The 20666-nt window shown below is 41.4% G+C and overlaps 1 protein-coding gene across 12 annotated transcripts in view; it reads right to left on the minus strand.

The window, feature by feature from the left end:
* Positions 1-4107: 4107 nt before the first annotated feature.
* The window catches only part of FN1 (fibronectin 1), a 66187-nt gene continuing 49628 nt past the window's right edge, over positions 4108-20666 (minus strand). For 4 of the 12 annotated variants that reach the window (XM_070422076.1, XM_070422081.1, XM_070422080.1 and 1 more), the window contains 13 exons: positions 19372-19559; positions 18475-18562; positions 17509-17685; positions 16649-16738; positions 16236-16415; positions 15030-15119; positions 13406-13512; positions 12262-12400; positions 9545-9697; positions 6941-7066; positions 6326-6432; positions 5661-5771; positions 4108-4877 (listed from right to left, as the gene is read on the minus strand). In XM_070422076.1, coding sequence (XP_070278177.1) covers positions 4806-4877; positions 5661-5771; positions 6326-6432; positions 6941-7066; positions 9545-9697; positions 12262-12400; positions 13406-13512; positions 15030-15119; positions 16236-16415; positions 16649-16738; positions 17509-17685; positions 18475-18562; positions 19372-19559 — 1628 coding nt within the window. In that variant the 3' untranslated portion in view covers positions 4108-4805. Of the gene's footprint in view, positions 4878-5660; positions 5772-6325; positions 6433-6940; positions 7067-9544; positions 9698-12261; positions 12401-13405; positions 13867-15029; positions 15120-16235; positions 16416-16648; positions 16739-17508; positions 17686-18474; positions 18563-19371; positions 19560-20666 lie in introns of all 12 variants that reach the window. The other 8 variants (XM_070422078.1, XM_070422075.1, XM_070422074.1 and 5 more) reach the window with 2 other exon arrangements.

A 20666-nucleotide genomic window follows, 5' to 3' on the forward strand; every position in this document is an offset into this window, starting at 1 on the left:
TTTCTGAAGAACCACCAAACTTTTTCACAGCAGCTACAGCATTTTACATTCCCCCTCAGCAACGTATGAGGGTTCCAATTTCTCCATCAAAGCAGCACGTTTTAGGAGTGAAATACCGTACAGCTTTTCCGCTCTTGGGTCAGCATCTTACAGCTGATGCTGGATTATACATATCAGCAGGTCTTATTGTGAAGCCCTGCCCAGCAGTTTCCTGGCAGAGGCAATGTTCCCTTTGGCTGGTTCCAAGGTACCCTGATGCAAAGAGAGATGGCCAAGGGGTAATCCCTTAGCTTTTGACGTATTGTTGCAAGGGGAGCCTGCTGTGGTAGGTAGCCTGGAGGAAAGGTGATGCCAGCCCCAGCAGGTGCAGGATGCTGACCACCACCCCACACTAGGCACCTTCCTCAGCCTCCAAATAATACTAATTGCAAGTCTTTGGAAGCTCCACTCAGTGCTATGTTAGAGACGAAGTTGCCTCCTGAGATTGTTAAAAAACCTATCTGTCTCTAAACACTACATAGGAATTCAAGGAAATGTAAAACATGTTTTAATATCTTACCTGAATTCTACTGAGGATTGTTATTAAAAAAAGTTTCCCTTGCCGAAACCGGTTTGGCTCAGTGGATAGAGCGTCGGCCTGCGGACTGAAAGGTCCCAGGTTCGATTCCGGTCAAGGGCATGTACCTGGGTTGTGGGCACATCCCCAGTGGGAGATGTGCAGGAGGCAGCTGATGGATGTTTCTCTCTCATCGATGTTTCTAACTCTCTATCTCTCTCCCTTACTCTCTGTGAAAAAAACAATAAAATATATTTTTTAAAAAAAAGTTTCCCATTTTGGGCTTTCAACTGAAGCATTGATTCTCTGGCACTTTTATTACTTAAAATATTCTCTTTGTAATTTATATAGATTTTTGTTTGCAATCCCAATGGGATCTTTTAATGAGGACATGGAATGGGACCATGCGGCAGTGATAATAGCATGAGCACCACATACGCTCTAAAAAGAACGTTTTCAGTCTGAAAACCCTATGGCAGTGCCAGGTCGTCTTTGTGCTGCTTCTGCTTTATTAGCCTTTATGATAATGTTTAAATGTTCCCAAACTGAGACATCCCAAGAGTGGGTGTTTTTTTTTTTTTTTTTTTTTTTTTTAATGGTTGGAATGTATCCCCTGAAAATGATTTTTCAGTTGTAGCCTGCCACTTTCTCTACCACAGTAAGAGGAATTTACTGAATGGGAAGCAATTTTGGCACTTAAATGTGTGGATGTGATGTTTCTTAATCACTTTAAGAGTTATGTACAACTAGAAATGGTATAGAATTTCCAATGGAAGTACACTAATAAAAGAGAAACATGAAAATTAGTGTCACTACACTACACCCACCAGCCAATCAGAGCGACTATGCAAATTAACCCAACAAAGATCGTGGTTAATTTGCATTGTAGGCGAGGAGCGAAGAGTGAAGGCTCTGGCAGGAGTGAAGACTGAAGACTGAAGAGGCCTGGCTTCTTTGCTGCGGCCATGGTGGAGAAGCGAAGCCTCATTGTGGCCGGAGAGGAGAAGCCTAGCCTCGAGGCTTGGCTTCTCTGCTGCAGCCGGACCAAAGGCCTGGGTCCCAGGTGCCAGAGGAAAACCAGTGCCAGCAGCCAGGAGAAGGAAGGCCTATTTTGCGAATCTTCGTACAATGGGCTTCTAGTCTATATAATAAAAGCCCAGCGACCGTTATGGTGGAACAACCAGAACGACCGGTCGCTATGACGCACACTGACCATCAGGGGGCCGACGTTCAACACAGGAGCTTCCCCTGATGGTCAGTGTGCTCCCACATGGGGAGTGCCATTCAGTCAGAAGCCGGGCTCATGGCTGGTGAGTGCAGTGGGAGCCTCTCCCACTTCTGCAGCAGCGCTAAGCAGCAGCGAGCTGAGTGGTAAGGAGCCTGCCGCTAAGGAGCAGTTAACTGAGCGGTAAGGAGTGAGCAGGCGGGCAGTAAAGAGCAAGGGGTCCCAGACTGCAAGGACTGCAAGGAGAAAATTAATACCTGGGTGCATTAGAGGGAAACCAAAAAAAACCAAAGGCAGAGAACATCTTAAAAATAGTCAGAAGAAAACCAGCAGACAGACATCCCCTTAGAGATCCCAGACGTCAAGAGTGTGCAGGCCGGGCTGAGGGACACCCCGCCCCCGCCCGCCCCCCCCCCCCCCCGTGCACAAATTTCGTGCACCAGACCTCTAGTCTATCTATATATATAAAAGGCTAAGTGTTCATCCATCTGACCAATCAGTAGCTATGACGCACACTGACCATTATGGGGCAGATGCTCAATGCAGGAGCTGCCATGATGCACACTGGCCATTTAAAAATTAACAGCACCATGGACCTGGCGCCAACAAACCAGGCCCCACCACCACCCCAGAGTGATACCCCACCAAATCACAGCCGACGCTGCCAAGACCCCATGGCGCAAAATGTGGCCTACAGCCCAGCCCAGCCTGGAAATGGTTGCTGTGGCACTGGGTAATGATGTCACATAGTAACACTCGGCTTCCTCCCCCTAGCGACTAGCATCCTTAGAGTTTCTTCAGCCCAGGAACCCTACTTGCTTTATAGCCAGGTGCAGATATTTTACATTTTAACCAAATGTTTGTGAAGCGTTTTCACATGCCTCATCTCATTTGATCCTCACAGAGGTCCATCCTGGAGTAGGTAAATAGGTGACGCAGTTCAGTAGAATCCTATTTTCTTTTCATTAGCTGGAAAATGGAGATTTAGAAAGTTTAGAAACTTGACCCAACTGAAAAGAAGTAAGAAATGGTGGAACTTGAAAATGACTCCAGGTTTTCTCAGTGCAGAATGTAGTCAAACACTGCTGCAGTTAAATATTTTACCCTTTGTTCTCCCTGCGTGATCTACAATAATAATCTGCTTCATGTTGATATTTACTGCTGTATTGCTGACAATTACCTGAAAGAGAAGTTGGGTTGCTTCACTGGGCTGGAAAAAGTTAAATCAGAAAGCAGGTCTAATTAGGCAAGTTTATCTATATATATAAAAGGCTAAGTTGACTCAGACATGTGCGATACATATAAAGCTCTCGCTGGCACCAATCACATGTGTTTGTTTCAACCTGTCATTGTTGGTGGTGAAGTTGGTTGATACTCTATTATAAAGGGTGAATAGCAATATGAAAATATTTCTTCTAATTAGTTTTCTTTCAATGTGCACAAATCCGTGCACCAGGACACTAGTAGTCTCTATAAAATAAGACCATAAAACCTACCCCCAATGAGATGCTAACCATCAAAGCATTTATAAACAAATCAATTCAAATGTAAATTTGCTTTTTAAAACAAAGAAACCTGAGGAAATATCTTTCTATAGAGTCTTAATATTCATTGCCAGATTATTCATTAAAATATTTTCCTACATTGCATAGTAGCATATAAAATGTATTTTCATGTCTTTTATTTTATGTGTTAATATTTTACTAATAATCAACTATTCCCAGTGCCACTATTAGTCTGAGTGCCAGGTTTAAACTCAGAGTTTTGTTGTTTCCCCAAAGTTAAACTGAAAAGGAAATGGCTTTTGCAGACCACAACTAAGCAAACTTTGTTTAGCTGGGGGACCCTAAAACTGTGGCTGACACAAATGCAGACAAGTTGGATTGAGGTAATTACACCACGGGGTTTCTCTAAGACAAAACTCCTTCATGCTGTACTATTCAAGTAGCTTCTGCATCTGTCACCTTTGTACTCCCCTTGCAGGTAATCTCTGGGGAGGGAAGAATTATAATTAGAAAAGAGCAACTGGAGGTTGTTTCGACTTTACTTCTGAAGAACTAGCTAGCAAGTTGGATGAATATTTACATCCACTTAAATGCGGTAAAGTGGAAAATACAAAAGTTTCTCCATTGCTGAGGAGATGAAATGACAAGAATGAATCTGTGCTTTTGTAGCGATTTAGAAACTCTTGCACTGAAATCACCAAGAATCAGAAAATTGAACACAAAAGTTTTTAAATGTTGCTGAACTGAAAAGAAAAAGAACATCCATAAGAATTATGTTCCCCAAAATGTCTTTATATAAAAGAGAAGCCATGACGTTCAAGTTGTGGAATGTAAATCTTTTATTAAACAGTTGTCTTTCCACAGTAGTAAAGCTTTGGCATGTACAGTATAAAAAATAATCACCAACCATTATTAAACCAAATTCCTCTTATCAACTGCATACTAAGTGTCTTCAATGCAATTTTTTTTCCATATAAAAATACTGGGGGAAAATTGATAAATAACAGGTAAGAAAAAAATATTTCTAGGTAATTTCTAGAATCATTTGGAAAAAGTGAGCACTGTGGATATTTTAAATGTCACAGTAACAGGGACATGCCGTTCCTACAATATCGCGGGCCAGACGGTTAAGTGGAAGCAGAAGTGTTTGGGTAACTTTCCCACTTAAAGTTTTGGTAATATCATTTCAGTACATTCTGCATCTGGGTTGGTGCATGCGCTTCCCTGCGGATCCCAAACCAAGTCACAAGTTAGAATCATCTCATTAAAAATACTGAGCGGTGTTGAACACTTTGGAGCAGTACAAGCAAGGAACTGCCCCCTTTTACTAGAAAAGTTTCAAAACACTCCCAGGGTGATGCTTGGAGAAGCTGTGGGCTGAGCTGAAGCTGGAGAAGTTACTCTCCAGAGCAAAGGGCTTAAGAAAGAAACAAACACTCTAGGATGGGGTCTGCTAATGTCGCTCCAGTTGGGATGGGCCGTGGCAGAGATCCACGCGTGGTTTTGTGGGCTGGAAATGTTACTCCCGGGAATCTTCTCTGTCAGCCTGTACATCTAAAGGCATGAAGCACTCAATTGGGCAGTTGACATTCTGTTAAAATGGAAGACAAAGAAAAATTAGCAGCAAATACTGCAAAGTGTACAGAAAAAGGAGGGGGCCCTTCTATGGCAATTACTTCCAGATAGAATATTTCTAGCCTTAAGAACGTAGCAATAGCCCGACTGGTGTGGCTCAGTGATTGAGTGTCAACCTATGAACCAGGAGGTCATGGTTCAATTCCCAGTCAGGGCACATGACCAGGTTGTGATCTTGATCCCCAGTGGGGTATGTGCAGGAGGCAGCTGATCAATGATTCTCTCTCATCATTGATATTTCTATCTCTCCCTCTCCCTTCCTCTCTGAAATCATTAAAAATATATTTTAAAAAAGAGAACCTAGCAACAAACTCAATAAACTGAGTAAAAGGTAATGTTCAAGAGGTTATCCATTAGAACCAAAATTATGTTATAGGATACAGTACTCAAGTTATTTAAAGGTTATTTTAAAAATATATATATATTTTACTGATTTTTTTACAGAGAAGGGAGAGGGATAGAGAGAAACATCGATGACAGAGAAACATCGATCAGCTGCTTCCTGCACGCCTCCTACTGGGGATGTGCCCGCAACCAAGGTACATGCCCTTGACCGGAATCGAACCTGGGACCCTTCAGTCCCCAGGCCGACGCTCTATCCACTGAGCCAAACTGGTCAGGGCTATTTTGTTTTGTTTTTAAAATAGGTTCATTCAAAAGAAAAGTACCCATGGAAAGAGAATCCCTACTATGTGACCAATTGCACTTAGGGGAGAAATGCTCATGCAAATGTACTCACAGTGTTTGAGTTCTGATGGTATCTCGGAGGATACTGGTTGTAGGAGTGACCAGTAGCGCCTTCGTGACCGGGTTCAGCGCCTGGTCTGCGGCAGTTGTCACAGCGCCAGCCCTGAGAGCAGAGGCGTGTGGTCAGATGGGGTTATGAGAAGAGCAGCACATCACAGGTTTAGCACGTGGGTTACAAAAGAATGTCAGCTTTTCATTGGCAAAATATAAGCAGTTTAGTCACAAAGGACACTTTGATGATGATTTCATGATTTTATAACCTTTGTAGAATATACTTAGGCTGATTCCTCAAGAGGAAAGGTGAAGGAAGGGGCACTGTCTTAGATCTGGGGTGTTATTCAACATACTTAACAACAATGCCAAAGGGGCACCTGTTCTTTAGATTGGAGCTGGAGGCCGCGTGCTACCCAACCTTAATAGGTTAGGTGCCAAAGAAGAGAGAACAGCCTGAGGATACTGGGTGTGGGAGGGGCTGAGGCTGCCACAAAAGGGGAGGACTGGAAAGGATATCACCCAGGCAGCTATGTCCCAACAGGAAATGAGGTGCTTCAACATTTCATAGGGGGTACTGCCACACTCGTACGTACAGCATGCACACAAGAAGCTCAACCCTGAATCATCTTCTCCTGATCTTATCTAAGTTGCAGAGAGCCTTACCCGCTGGCCCCCAAAGCATGTGCAGGAGCAAATAGCACCGAGATATTCCTTCTGCCACTGTTCTCCAACGTGGTACGTCTTCCCATCATCGTAGCACGTTGTCTCATCTACATGAAGACACAAGTCAGAAGTGCGTGTAAGACTGAGAGCAATCAGACAGATGGGACCCCGGTGTGGGGGTGGCTTCTGTTCCCACCTAAATTTGCATCATCACAACCAAAATATCACATTTCTGGGAATTATTCGTAATAGAGAAACTGCTGTGCGGACCATAGGGCAGCATTTCCAAAAACTTGATCTAATAAACTGGAAAGATGGAGATTGTATTTTAAAAGTTGTATCTAAAGACCCATAAAGCTTTCTGATAACTTTTCACTGCAGTTTATGGTCAAAATGCTCAGGATGGAAAAGTGCTAAAGTGCCTGTAATAACATTAAATCATGGCTCATTATTGAAGCTTGTCTCTGCCTTCCCAAATCACAAGATGAATAAACCCACTGTCCATTCCTCAGGGAGGCTGAACAACTCCACTCGTTCCCATGAATGAGAGCGGCAGCTCAGTAATGAGTGTGGGAGTGCTTGACAAGACCCTAAAAATGATCTGTGGCAACGTACGAGGATCACACTTGAATTCTCCTTTTCCGTTTCCAAGACACGTGCAGCTCATCATCTGGCCGTTTTCTCCCTGCCGGTCCCACTTCTCTCCAATCTTGTAGTTTACACCATTGTCGTGGCACCACTCTGTGGGGCAGGGGGTCAGGCAAAGAGTTAGTGGTGGGTTCTGACTCACAAGACAGTGACTGCACTGGGACATGTCACACACGCATCTGGAACGAATGGTAAGGAAGGTTAAAGGTCATCATGCCTAAGACAAACCATTTTTTTTGGGGGGGGGCTGGATTTTAAAATATTATCTTTACCATTTAACATTTTCTAGGCTCTTTTAAGATTCAATGTATTCCACCATAATCACATTACAAGAACAGTCAGTGACCTTCATTTGAATTCTCAGTATTAAGGTAAAACTAAAGTAGGATTTGAGTATTTTAGGAGTAGAAAATCACTTTGGATTTTCAGCGATCCTGGATACAAAGTACTCCATTAACCAAAAAACCCCCACAAAGATCAGCAGGTTTCTATATGCCACAATGTGTGTCTTGTAAATGAAAAGAGAAAAAGAATAAATCTGTGTATCAAAACAAAAACAAACAAAATGATAAAGCATTGGTTACTATCCCTAATAATAAGACTGGTTTTAAGGAGAGCTAACAGTCAGTTATATATCTTTACTACTACACATAAAAGCTAACTTTTTCATCTCCACAGTCCATACTGAAACAAAACACATTTTAGAAGTTTGTAAAACAATATATTACTTCCATTCTATCAATGTCATTCCTTACACTCTAAGTTAATCAACAGTTAAGACATCTAAGCAAAGAATATGTCATTTGAGGCAAAAAATATGTCATTTGAGCCACATAAATCAAATTATAGCTCTGCTCCCAAAATTGTACCTAACGTTTATATAGACAATAAATATATAAACTTAAAAATAGTTCAGTTGCATAAATGAAAAAACCGCCTAATTGATGCCAAATGTTAAAAATGCCAACTCTGCCCTGGCTGGTTTGGCTCAATGGATAGAGCATCAGCCTCTGGACTGAAGGGTCCCAGGTTTGGTTCCAGCCAAGGGCACATGCCTGGGTTGCGGGCTCGGTTCCCAGTGGGGGGCATGCGGGAGGCAGCCAATCAATGATTCCCTCTCATCATTGATATTTCTATCTCTCTCTTCCTCTCTAAAAATCAATAAAATATACTTTAAAAACTATGGCAACTCCTAAACATGATGACACCTCTGTTGCTCTTTCCATTTTCAGACGGTCAAGCATAGTCGTCTGCAGTGAAAAATTAGTCATTTTATGCTTCAGTCTGAATTAAACCATTACATGTACACAAATTAAGTAAAATACTTTGGAAAAAAATCTATTATGTTTTATTTCTCCAAATATGATTTCTGGATATATGTCTAAACAAGGTTTGTTTATAAGGCATAATGATGAACACCAACAAAAATGAACCAATTATCAATAATACATCCCCTAAAAACAAAGCATAAATAAAAGGTTAATAATTTCTACTACTGAGTCTCAAAAAATAATAATTCCTCAGATCATTTTAACTAAAACATAATTCATATATTACCATCTCTTTATAAGTTGAAAATTAAATAAATTTTAATTGAAGATTCTTAATTATCTACACATTATCTGTACTCCCTGCATTACTTAGAAAGATTCAAACTAACTTGGTATGCATCTGTTTGTGTGATATGAGAGAATGTGTGTGTATATACTCTGATACGAGTTTGTTTGGTTTGTGTTGAGATTGTGTTGCCCTAGTCAGTGGTAGGCAAACTGCGGCTCGCAAGCCACATGCGGCTCTTTGGCCCCTTGAGTGTGGCTCTTCCACAAAATACCACATGAGGGCGCGCATGTACAGTGCGATTGAAACTTTGTGCCCATGCGCAGAAGTCGGTATTTTGTGGAAGAGCCACACTCAAAGGGCCAAAGAGCCACATGTGGCTCGCGAGCCGCAGTTTGCCGACCACTGCCCTAGATGGTTTGGCTCAGTGGACAGAGCATTGGCCTGTGGACTGAAGGGTCCCAGGTTCGATTCTGGTCAAGGGCACATGCCCGGGTTGCAGGCTCCATCCCCAGTGGGGGGCGTGGAGGAGTCAGCCAATCAATGATTCTCTCTCATCATTGATGTTTCCATCTCTCCCTCTCTGAAATAAATAAAAAAAATTTTTTTAAAAAGAAAGAGTATTTGTGAACATATTTACCACTGAGCTCACTCAACACTAAAGGTTAAAAAAACCTTGGGGTTTCTTTTATCTCTCATTTGACCTAGCTCCAAACAATTTGACGTAGCTCATGTATCTTAACAGAAGAGTTTAATCATACCACCACCACAAATTTTATTTTCATTGTTGTATTGGCATACTACCCTTGAAATAAGCGATATTCCACAAGTAAAATTTCCCATCATTTTTCTATGATGCAAAATGTTACTTCGAGTCAAGCAGTCTCCCCCTGTTTGCTTCATGTTTGGAAGAGCCTGGGTCTGCCAAACATGATTCCCTGGCACACTGTGCGGATGGATGCGTGGGGCTGGAAGAGACAGGGCGACAAGTGGATGGACAAGCAAGCTACTCACTAGACGAGTCACATCTGAAATGACCACTGCCAAAGCCTAAGCACTGGCAGGAGAGTTTAAAGCCAGATTCAGAAAACCGCTCCCACTCATCTCCAACGGCATAATGGGAAACCGTGTAGGGGTCGAAGCACGAGTCATCCGTAGGTGCGTCAACTACATGAAGAGAAGGAGGAAAAGCAATAAAAAAGACATCTTATTGGCAGTTTTGGAGGATAAGAAGAAAACTGATTATTCCACATAATGATTGAATCTGAAACAAAAGCCCCAGTAGCACTAAGAAGCACTCACCTGTCTATCAGGGCAACAGCTGCTCTAATAAACAACGCTCAGATGTTGCCAGTGGACACTTGAAAAGGCATCTTAAAGTAAACCCATCCTTCATTTTTTTCATCAGTTCTAAAAATTCATTCCTGGTAAATCTAGTCTCTAGAATGTGGAACAGATCTGGACTCAATTGAAGCGAGTTAAGATGCAAAGACTGGAAACACCTCTCCATCGGGACCTGATGCCCTTAAGCTAGTTATTATATTATAGTCATCTATAATATGGGGATAATACTCCAAACATCTCTACCTGCTCTGGATCTTGTGATGGTCACGTGAGATCATGAAGTCAAAGTACTGGTCCATTACCAACACTTAGGATGTGCTCACCAAATAAAGAATAATCTCTAGAGAGCATCTTTTGTCTTTACTGCAATACTCCATTATAATGTGATCTTAACCTTTGTTTTTGCAAGTTTTGCAAAATAGTGCTAAACTTTGACATTTTGCACATTATCGCTATTAACTGTAGGACTGCTTTACTTTATCAATAAACTCAATTGTTCCAGAGAAGAGGAAGCAATGGGATATGAATGACTTAGAAATTGGTAATGGGGTGTCTTCACGTTGCCTAAGATCTAGATCTTTGTGTTTGGGGAAACCTTATTGTAAAGTAATTTATGCAAACAAAGCGTGTTTCAAATTATTTTAAAAATTAGATAAGTTAACTTCTGTGTCTTTGCATCTCACTGTGTATGCAATCTCACTGTTTACAATGCAAAAATCAAAAGCCATCGATATTTGAAGTGCCTAATAGTTTAAAAGGCAACACCTTGGAAAAAAATAGTTTGGGGAGGCTAAGAAGTCTGTTTCAAAGCCAGGAGAACCTGGCTAGAATGCAGAATACCACTGCCGGGAATACGGAGGCGGAAAGAAAAATAGAAGGAACTTATAACTATAAGGGGTTTCACTCAGCCTCCTAAAAATAACCAGGCGTTAAAATTCCACCTGACTAAAGTTAGGGAGATGGAATCTTTAAAAAAAAAATGTGGAAAAGCACAAAGGTCTTCCAAGTGGCATTCTACTAGTAAAACACACGAGGCAAAGGGTATGTGTTACCATGGATATATACTACAACTAGCACAAAATAACACCCCGTCCCCCCTCCTCTGCCAGATATGCAACTGCTTCATTCACATGCGTTCATACATGTAAATAGCACCGTCAGATGAGGAAGGAGGCTGAAACTAAGTCAACTGACCCTAGAAATAAAGCCAGTCCTGAGCAGGGGAAGGATTTAGCCTCCCTGCTGGTAGGACACCCTCTGGCTGGAAGATTTAGGACTCAGGGTTTTGATTACTCCCTATCTTATGTTTCCTGGAGAATCTTCAGCGACTGCAGGTTGAAGAGCCAAGGGACAGACACACTACTGGTTTAAAAGGACTTCCTGGGTGCTGCAGAGAGTCAAGGACCACTTAACCTCGACAGAGGTTTTGGATCTATGTCATCAGGAAAAAAGTGGAGATAACATTGGAATAAGGGAGCCCTTGGGACAGAAATGGGCTGTGTTGGTAGCATTTTACATGAGGAACAAACACCAGCTGCCCCTAATGTCCACGGATGGGGAATTTCCTTTCATGGGTTTCAGTAGGTACTTAAAAATCACTCCAGAGGACTCCAACATGGTGACATGGAGACGGTCTGGGCAGAGAGGTCAGGGGACCTGTGCCCTGTATCAACTCAGAAAGGCACTCGCTGGCAAGGACTCAAGAGTGTCAGACGAAGGATCTGAGCTTGTGCCAGGTCTATCATTACGTCCCTGTTTGTGGCTCTGTCTAATACGTATGCGTTTTACAAAGATACTAAGAAAATACAGTGAAACCTAGTTTCTCGAATGTCTCCCATATCGAACAATTTACTTCTCAACCTGACCACCCTTTCATACTGACATGATCAGTCACGCATCTCCCAGGTGACAGAGGAGAGAATGTGCGAATTTGAGTCAGTTTACCACTGTTAAAATCTCAGGATATTGTGCTATGAATATTCTCGTGCTTTTTTTGCTTTAGTTGCTTATAATTATTGTTTAATTTTCATTTTCCTACTGTACATTTATTTTCCTTTTTGTTAAATTTACATTTCATGTCCTTTTTGTTTTTAAAGTGTTTATTTATAGACAGTACATTAGACGTGTACTGTATATAAGAAGGGTTAAAACAGGGAATCATTTGGGGGTCTGAAACACATTCATTCAATTGATATTATTTCCAATGGGAGAAACGAATTCAGTTCGAGAAACGAGGTTCCACTGTAATTCAATTTAAAGTTGCTCATTTACTTCATGATGTAACATTATTTCCCAAAGCTCAAGGCAAACAGCAACAGCGGGACAGTCAGTGGAGAAAGCACCCCCCAGAGGGGAGTCTGGCCTGAGCAGCACAGGCATTCACATACCCGAGTTGCCCACAGTGACAACCTCCTCCCGAACCTTGTGCCTCTTCTGGTCCTTCAGTGCTTCCACAATGATGTTGTAGGTGGTCCCTCTGGTGAGACCCGTCAGGGTGGCACTAGCAGAAGTTCCAGGAACTCGGAACTACCATTATTAGCACATCCAAAGTAGGGGAGAAAGCATTAGAGAGAGGAATCCATGACTTTCCCTATGCTCTTATCAATAACCCTCACTGTAAACAAAACAAAGGATCACCAATAAAGCAGAGGGGCTAAAGGTCCCAAACAGCCAAGGAGAGAAATGGAACTTGGGGTGAATAGCCAACACTTCTACCTGCCAGATTTTCCTGCCAAAAATCTACCCCATGTGCTCCACAGTTACCTGGGGCCCTCAATAATTCTAGAGACAGTCTCCGTTCCAGCTGCTGCAGCCGCAGGTCTGCACGAGCCCGGGAAACCCCGGCCTTGCCCCCTTTACATAGAAGGTGGGCACTGTAGGGAGATTTATTCATCCCACAAGAGGTGGCACCCGACCCCCACTAGAATCCTTAAGACACTTTGGAAAATCCTCCAACTCAAGTGTCTAAGCTCATAAATCTGCCACAGCTGTAGTCAGTTTTTAAAATTCTGCCACTTTCTAAAACTAAGAACACAATAAAATTGATACCAGCAAGACAAATTAAAGAACAGAAGTTTTAGTTAGAGAATCAATCACTTACAACAGCTGATATGCACAGCTTCACCTAAGTTCTTTCTCCTCAGACCTATTGTAGATAATAGGATTCTTCAAGGACAAACCATAGGATGGTATTTCAACCCTTATGGGCACAAATTTAAATTCAGGCAGAATATTTCTCTCTTTTCTAGGATTATTTCTTTGTATTAACAAGGAGCCTCAAATCAGTGAGGAAAATAGAGAGGATTTCATTCTTTCTGCTAAATAATAACTAATGACACTCCCCCCAACCCCTACCCAAAGTCGTACCACATTGAGATTAAAAAGAAAAAAAAAAATCAGGGCTAATTGAGTCACCTAAGAGGTCCTGAAAATGTTAGCCACTTGATATGGGAGCTTTGCTCACTTCTGTTGTCTAGCTTGCTCCTTTCCCAGCTTCCCAGTCAGGAGTAAAGATAAAAATTCATTAAATACCTGTAAGGGTTCTTCATCAATGCCAACTGGATGACATGAAATTATATACTCAGAGCTTTCCTGGAATGGGGTCCAAGAGATGGTTGTCTGAGAGAGAGCCTCTTGTCCTGTAGAAGCATTTGGTTTGAGTCCCAGAACGTGAGGGTAGAGGTGATGGTCTACGTCTCCCCTGGGGACATGACCAATCTGGATCTCCTCATTTACATTCGGCGGATATGGTCCTGGCCTATGCCTTACAGGGGTGGCCGTTGTGGGCGGTGTGGTCCGCCTAAAACCATGCTCCTCAAAGATCATTTGTTGCCCAACACTGGGCTGCTGACCCGAAGTGCCAGGAAGCTGAATACCGTTTTCAGACCCAGGATTGGTGATGAAAGGGGTCTTTTGAGCTGTGGAGGGAACATCCAAGATCTCTGGTCCATGAAGATTGGGGTGTGGAAGGGTTACCAGTTGGGGAAGCTCATCTAGCCAAGAGAGGTTAGAGCCAAAAAAGCAAAGCTTGTTAATAAGCTCCCAAAGTACCAGCAGTAGTCATTATCAACTCAGGCAACAATGACTGTTTATTGATTTGATCAAAGCCCCTGGAAAATTAGCAGTTCTTAGATCACAAAACACTTTTTCCAGAAAGAAATCTTAATGATTTTCCCCCCGAAGATTCCTTTAGAGCAGGGGTGGGGAACATCCGGCCCGTGGGCCGTGTAAGGCCTGTGGGCCGTGTAAGTCCCGTGGAATCATTTGGTCTGGCCCTGCCAAGGCAATAGGGGTGAGTTAATTAAATGTTTGACCAAATATAACAGGCCAATTTTTTAAGTTGATAATTTTGTATGGCCCTCGAATGATGTTATATATGGCCCTTGGCAGACAAAACGTTCCCCACCCCTGCTTTAGAGTTTAAAATGGAAAAAAGTGTTAGTATGAATTTATCATACAAAGCTTCAGACCGCTGAGCCCCATAGAAGCTCCCTCTGCTCAAATTAAGCCTAATGGAATTTAAATGTGCAGTCTTTCCCCCCTTTTGTTTTTTCATTTGAGAATTGAGTTTAAGGACTAGAATCCACGTTAATTATATCAGCATTTGAAGTATGAGAATTCCAGAAGTTTGGGTCAATGGTTTGAAATGGTAGAAATAGGTTAAAATGCATATATATTCATTTTTAAATTTCCGTAAGCATAAATATAGCACTTTCTTCAAATTAAACTGAAACCGGGTGAAAAAGTAAAACATTTCGTCGGCTGCAAGTTTCAGAAATCACGTAATAAAGACAAATAGGGAATTTTCTCCCAACGTTTTTTCTTAAACATTTTTAACTTCAACACAAGGTAGAGACAAATAGCAACTGTAGCCATTTCACTTGTACATTTCCAGATCTGTTTTGAAATTTTCAAAGGTGAATAAAAGGCTTTATTTTGACTGGCTAAGAAAAGAATAAAACTGAACTAACAGATTATGTTAGGTTATCCCTGCTATCAAAGAGCACAACATATATGCTGCGCTGTTAGAAAAAAAAAAAAGGTTCCGTGAGAAACACATCCAAACCCGGAGAACCTTTTCACGGCAAAATTAAACATTTGTAATTAGTTTTCCCTTGACCGTCTCCAGGTTACCCAGAAGGCACTCTTTCTTTACCTGTCTTTTTTCTCCCGATCAGCGGCTCACTCTTCTGGTTGTTCTTAAGGGCAATGACTTGGATTGTGTACTCAGTTCCTGGTTCCAAACCTGAAGGAGGACAGATCATCATGTTACACCTGTGGGCTCAGCTTGTCAAGTGGAAATGGATCTGGCCTGGAATCACCCCTGGGGAGCAAGCATCCTCTGTCTTCCACCCACTGTCCTCTTGGGAAGGTAAAATTGACTTCCTTTCCTTCTATAAACACCCAAACACTGCATGCGATGGCCACTAAACAATGCTCTCACTATCAAACTTGACAGCCAAACAAGCACTTTCATGCTAAATTTTTCTGGGCATTCTTTTAGCACGTGATCTTATTTTGCTTTTTGAATTGCAAAAAATCTATCCGCATTGTGGAGTAAGCATTTGGGAGAGATTGTTGCAGATTGTATCCATGAATGTGCTTAGGCCTAATAACCAGATGGCCCTCAGCAACAGGATCAATGCAAAGTCAGAGGACAGGTAAGGGCTCTGCAGGAGAGAATGAGCAATCTTTGGGGGGTCCCTAGAGGAAGTATCCAATTCAACACCTCCCATATCAGATTCTGTTTTCCTGGCCCCAAAGTTTCTTAAAAATACAGTGTCTGTTTCTGGTACCTTTGTGTTCCATAGGATTTGAAAGTCCAGACAATACCTTATACACAGTTTGAAAATATAATCTCTTGGAGAAAAATAATACCAGAGGCTTCTGATCTTCCCTACAGAAACGGACAACTCCTAGTTCCCAGGCCAGGCATTCTCTCCAATATGGGTAGTTGGGAATCAGGCCTTGAGACCTATTCTGTGAAAGTGGATAATGAGGGGCGAGGGCAGGTAGTACCTAGGCAATTCCTGCAAGATCAGCTGATCTTGAGGGAGTGGAGTGAGAGAAGAGGCTTAAATGAGCTAGCTTGCCTTGAACAATGTATTTTTCTAGGACTGACAAGTATCTGGCAAATGCAGAGCAAATAAAAAGATGGTAAGCCATTAGGTCAGTATTGAAATTACTTCCTTCACATGGACTCATGCCTTTTGGGATGTATTGAGCTCTACAGCTCCTACACAGACAATGCTCTTTGGGCTTCTTGTTCTCGTGGTGTAGCATCGAAGACACAGTTGGAGTCTGCTAGGCACTTTCTGTCCTAGGGAGTAAGGAGAGAACGACAGCATGGAAGCAGCAATACCAGTAATAGTAGCCTCCGTGACACCAGGGCGGGGCCGAGGGACCACTTCTCTGGGAGGGGACCCAGGCTTCTCATACTTGATGATGTAACCAGTAATCTTGGCTCGGGGTGGCTGCCATGCTACCAGCAAGGAGTTGGGTGTGGTGGCCAGGAAATGCAGGTTGGATGGTGCATCGATGGCTAAAAGAAATCAAAATTAAGTCTCTAAGAAAATGAATAACCAAGAAAATTACTCCCACACTCTTTTCCAGCCCTTAATAACAGACTGGAGAGAATCTGGGAGTTCAGTAAACTGTATAAGGGATCCACTGTGATCTATAATACAAAAATAACAGCCTCATTTTTGTTTCTTAAGTTCACATGACTGATCACAGACAAGTCAGTGGCGTTTCTTCAGTAGAAAGTATAGTTACCCGTGGAGGCGTCGATGACGACTGGGGAGCTCCGGGCGTTGTCATTCAGGGTGTACAAGTAGATCTTGTAGTCAGTGCCGGGTTGTAAACCTGGGATTTGTGAAGCGACAATTTTTATCTGATCTTGATTCACTAGGAAGTTTCAACTCATCTGCAATTTTCATGGTTCCTCTACCCTCGCATGTTTATATGAACGACAGAAGTGGTTTATATTTGAACAATACAGTTAGAGCATGGTATGGGTAATAACTGTTAATGAGAAACCTATCTCAAAAAAAAATCACTGATGCATACCAAGACGCTGGCTAAAATAAATTTGAGAATATAAAAATGCTATGCTCTTAGAGAATGAGGGGTGAGTACCTATTGAGTGTCTTCTCTTTATCATAATTAGATGGTGTTCGGTAACTGGAATCAGAATTTTAAATCTCAAAGAGAGCTGAATTAACCTGGGTACTGAAAATTCTCTGACAACAACTTTGATCTTTATAAAGTAGTGTTGTTTGATTTTTTAAATTTAATCGTGCTATATCATCGATGTTAATGTTGAACCATTTTAGTTTATTTTAGTTATAAGCATTATGTTACAATTTTTTAATATAAGAAAGGGTACAATGATTAAAAATCAAAATGATGAATGGAACTTATGCCATTTCTCTGGCAAACATTAGATAAAATCAGGCATTCACAGGACAAACCAATTCTGATTATTGTTTAAAAATAAGTTTTTAAGGAACAGAGCTGGGTTATCATAAAGCTTTGGAAATAATTTAATCAGTGTAAGTGCTGGATAACTAATGAACTAATGGATGTTGTGAGCAGCAGTGAGCAAGTGTGGTCGGCACAGCGAGTGCCCTGACCTGTGATGGTGTAGCTTCTGACATCGGGGCTGATCATTCTCTGAACTGGAGTCTGGCCATTTCCTGGTACGGCATCAACTTGGAAGCCGGTGATCGTCTCCGTCTTGGTTCTCCAGCTAATGGTGATGGTGGTCTCAGTAGCATCTGTCACACGGGCCCTTCTTGGAGGGCTGACATCTGCATGGGATCATAGCCCGAGGTTAGTGCTCATATGGGTAAGGTTTTGATATTTTAAATGTTTCCTTATTATACAACAAATACATCCATTTCTACACATGACAGTGTAGAGAATTTCTCCTATGGCATCCAGAAACAAAGGTTGACAATAATTAGAAATATAAAAATATTCACCTTTTCTTTTCGGAAGAACTGAAAATCTTGTAAGAGATACTACCAGTGGTTCCCAAAGCTGGTTTATAGCATCTACAAATCCCTCAATAAAGGTGAAAGTTATTAATTTATTAAAATGTAAAATATGTGTAGCAGGAGTTAGAATAATTGCCAGCCAGCAATGATATATATATGCAATGTTAGTATTGTGTCATTTCCATTGGGCTTCATATTTTTTCTCTCTCAACAGATGCAATGCCATCCCTATTTTATAGACGAGAAAACATTGACACTTTACATGATTTCTGAAAGAGTATATCGGGAGTTCATTGCTATGGCAGAAAATGAGAATCTGGGCCCAACTTGGTCCAATACTGCTGTACTGTTAAGATACAGTACAAAGCAGCATGTCTTCCCCAAACTCTCTGAAAACAAATTCCAACAAGTAGAGCATAAACTAGTCTTCGTTCATAACACCAAAGGCACCAGTAGTTAAGTCAAAAAGATGGGCGAGCTAATCAATTCCCAGATTGGGAATCACTCCATTGTTAACTTAGCGATCTAGAAAACCATTTAGCATTCTTTAATTTTTGTTTATACAGAATGTTTTTGATACTTAAAAGTTTGATCACTCACTCTCCAAGGTAGTGACAACTCCTTGAGCTGGTCTGCTCGTCAAAGTGTCCTTAAGAGCGTAGACACTCACTTCATATTTGGTGGCCACCTAGAAAGAAGGGCACAGTAAGCTTCAGCAATCTGAAGCCCCGAGGACTTTCACTGATGCATTAGAAAGATGCCATAGTTATAAAAGAAAAATAAATAAACTAGCAAAACCTACAGCACTATACGTTCCTAGATTAATTTCATTCCTACACTACAGGTGATCAACAACAAATTTGAATTATATGAATTTTAAAATGCCCTTAGGGGTAAAGCCCAAGTAAGCCATAACTGATATATTTATCCTAAGCTGATACAAAATGAGGGAAATGAATATTAGCCTGTTTCTTTATGAACAGACAGATATAAACTGTGAATTTTTCTGATCATAGAGAAGCAAAGAGACGACTCTATCTCTGAACCCTGTTTCTATAGTTTCTTCTGGAATTGGACTTACGTTAAATGTATATCTATTTCCTAGGTTACTGGTTAGTTTTTTGCACACAAGTCCAGAGGACTAAAAGTGTTTTTATGAAGGTAGGGTCAGGCTGGGTTGGTGCAAGCTGGAGAATATTCCCTGCCAAAGTAACAGAGCGCAGAAAATGTATAATAACTAAGAAGATACATGCATTCAACCTGTATATAAATTTCCCCCTGCACCCACACATACCCTTTTAAAGTGAACAGAATACATTTAAAGAACTGTGCAAAATCCAAAGCTATTTATAAAATTGATACAAAATCACAATAAAAGTATTTGATGGCAGGGGCCAAGAATATCATTAGATTTACTATGATATTATATTTCTACCACCTTAAACTGTGTTAGAGACGGCCTACTTCTTTATTTCAATGAAAAAGAGCATTTCTTACCATGAGTCCTGATACAACCACAGATGAGCTATCGGGAGCAAGGTTGATTTCTTTCATTGGTCCCGTCTTCTCCTTGGGAGTCACCCGCACCCGATATCCAGTGAGCTGAACATTAGGGGCTGTCCACTGGGCAGTCAGGCTCGTTGGTGTAACCTGAATGAACTTCAGGTTGGTTGGTGCAGGAATGGCTGTCAGGAGGGTCATTGGTTAGAGGTTATCTTATAGGAAATGGGGAAAACGGACAATAAAGTGAATTCCAAGAAGTAGACAGATTGTGCTTGGTTTGGGTTAGGTGATTTCCCTGATCAAAGATTCAGTACGAGAAAGTACAACAAGAAGGGATGCAAAATGAAGAAAATGTTTGCTGAAAGCATGTTTTATATCCACCAATGTTCAGCATCACTGGAAACACAGGTAAATGTCAGAATTCTGAAAGACTTCAGGTTTTAGAAGATGCTTTTGCTTTCCCTTAAAAATTTTTTTGAAAAGTCAGAATGACTGATTTAGGCCATTGAGATTGATTTTCCATTTGTACGGAAAGATGAGCAATAGCCCTTTTCCGATATAAATTATCCTTGTATGGAAATCCATTTCCCAGAGTATTCCATACCCCCCAAAGTTAGAATTATGTTTTGATTCGCTTTATTTGGACCCTGTGGCAGATATCACTGCTAAATTTGAAGTATTCTCTGTGGTGCAGCATAAGAAAATTGGATCATAACAGAAGCAGCAAAGAGAAGCAAAGAGCAATAACACAGATTGTCACCTGCAGGGTTTCTGCTGTCACAAGGACATATCTTAGCATTCCCCTGTGCTTCAGAAACAAAGCACAAGAAGATAAAGTATTGTGGAAAGCATGTGCCCTATGTGTCTGATTCTCAATCCTTTAAGCAAATTATACACCAGGCACACGATTATCTCACCAGAGAAGGAAGGTCTTACCCATGTGTTCTCAGAATTATGCTGCTATGAAATGGCTCATTTTGGGTTCCTTTTGTAGAATGAGCTCTAGGATGTCCAACTCCTTTTCTTTTATACACAGTGAGTATAGCCACAGGGAGGCATAGCTCAGAAAATAATCCAGAATTTTAGAATTGTCTTCAAATGTCTCATTTTATGGCCTTGTTGATGAGCCAAGTTACTCCAAAATGTCCGCGTATTAGACTTGATTTAAAGATCACCTAAACTTCACTGCTTAGTACAATTCCTCATAAAGAGGGCCTTTCCTAACAGAGGCAACTGTTTTTTTTACCCCCTTACATGGAAATCAATAACCTGATAAACTCATTAAGCAG

Source organism: Myotis yumanensis, unplaced genomic scaffold (genome assembly GCF_028538775.1).
Source record: "Myotis yumanensis isolate MYYU_CA2020_CCGP unplaced genomic scaffold, mMyoYum1.0.hap1 SCAF_8, whole genome shotgun sequence".
In the NCBI taxonomy this organism is placed as follows: Eukaryota; Metazoa; Chordata; class Mammalia; order Chiroptera; family Vespertilionidae; genus Myotis; species Myotis yumanensis.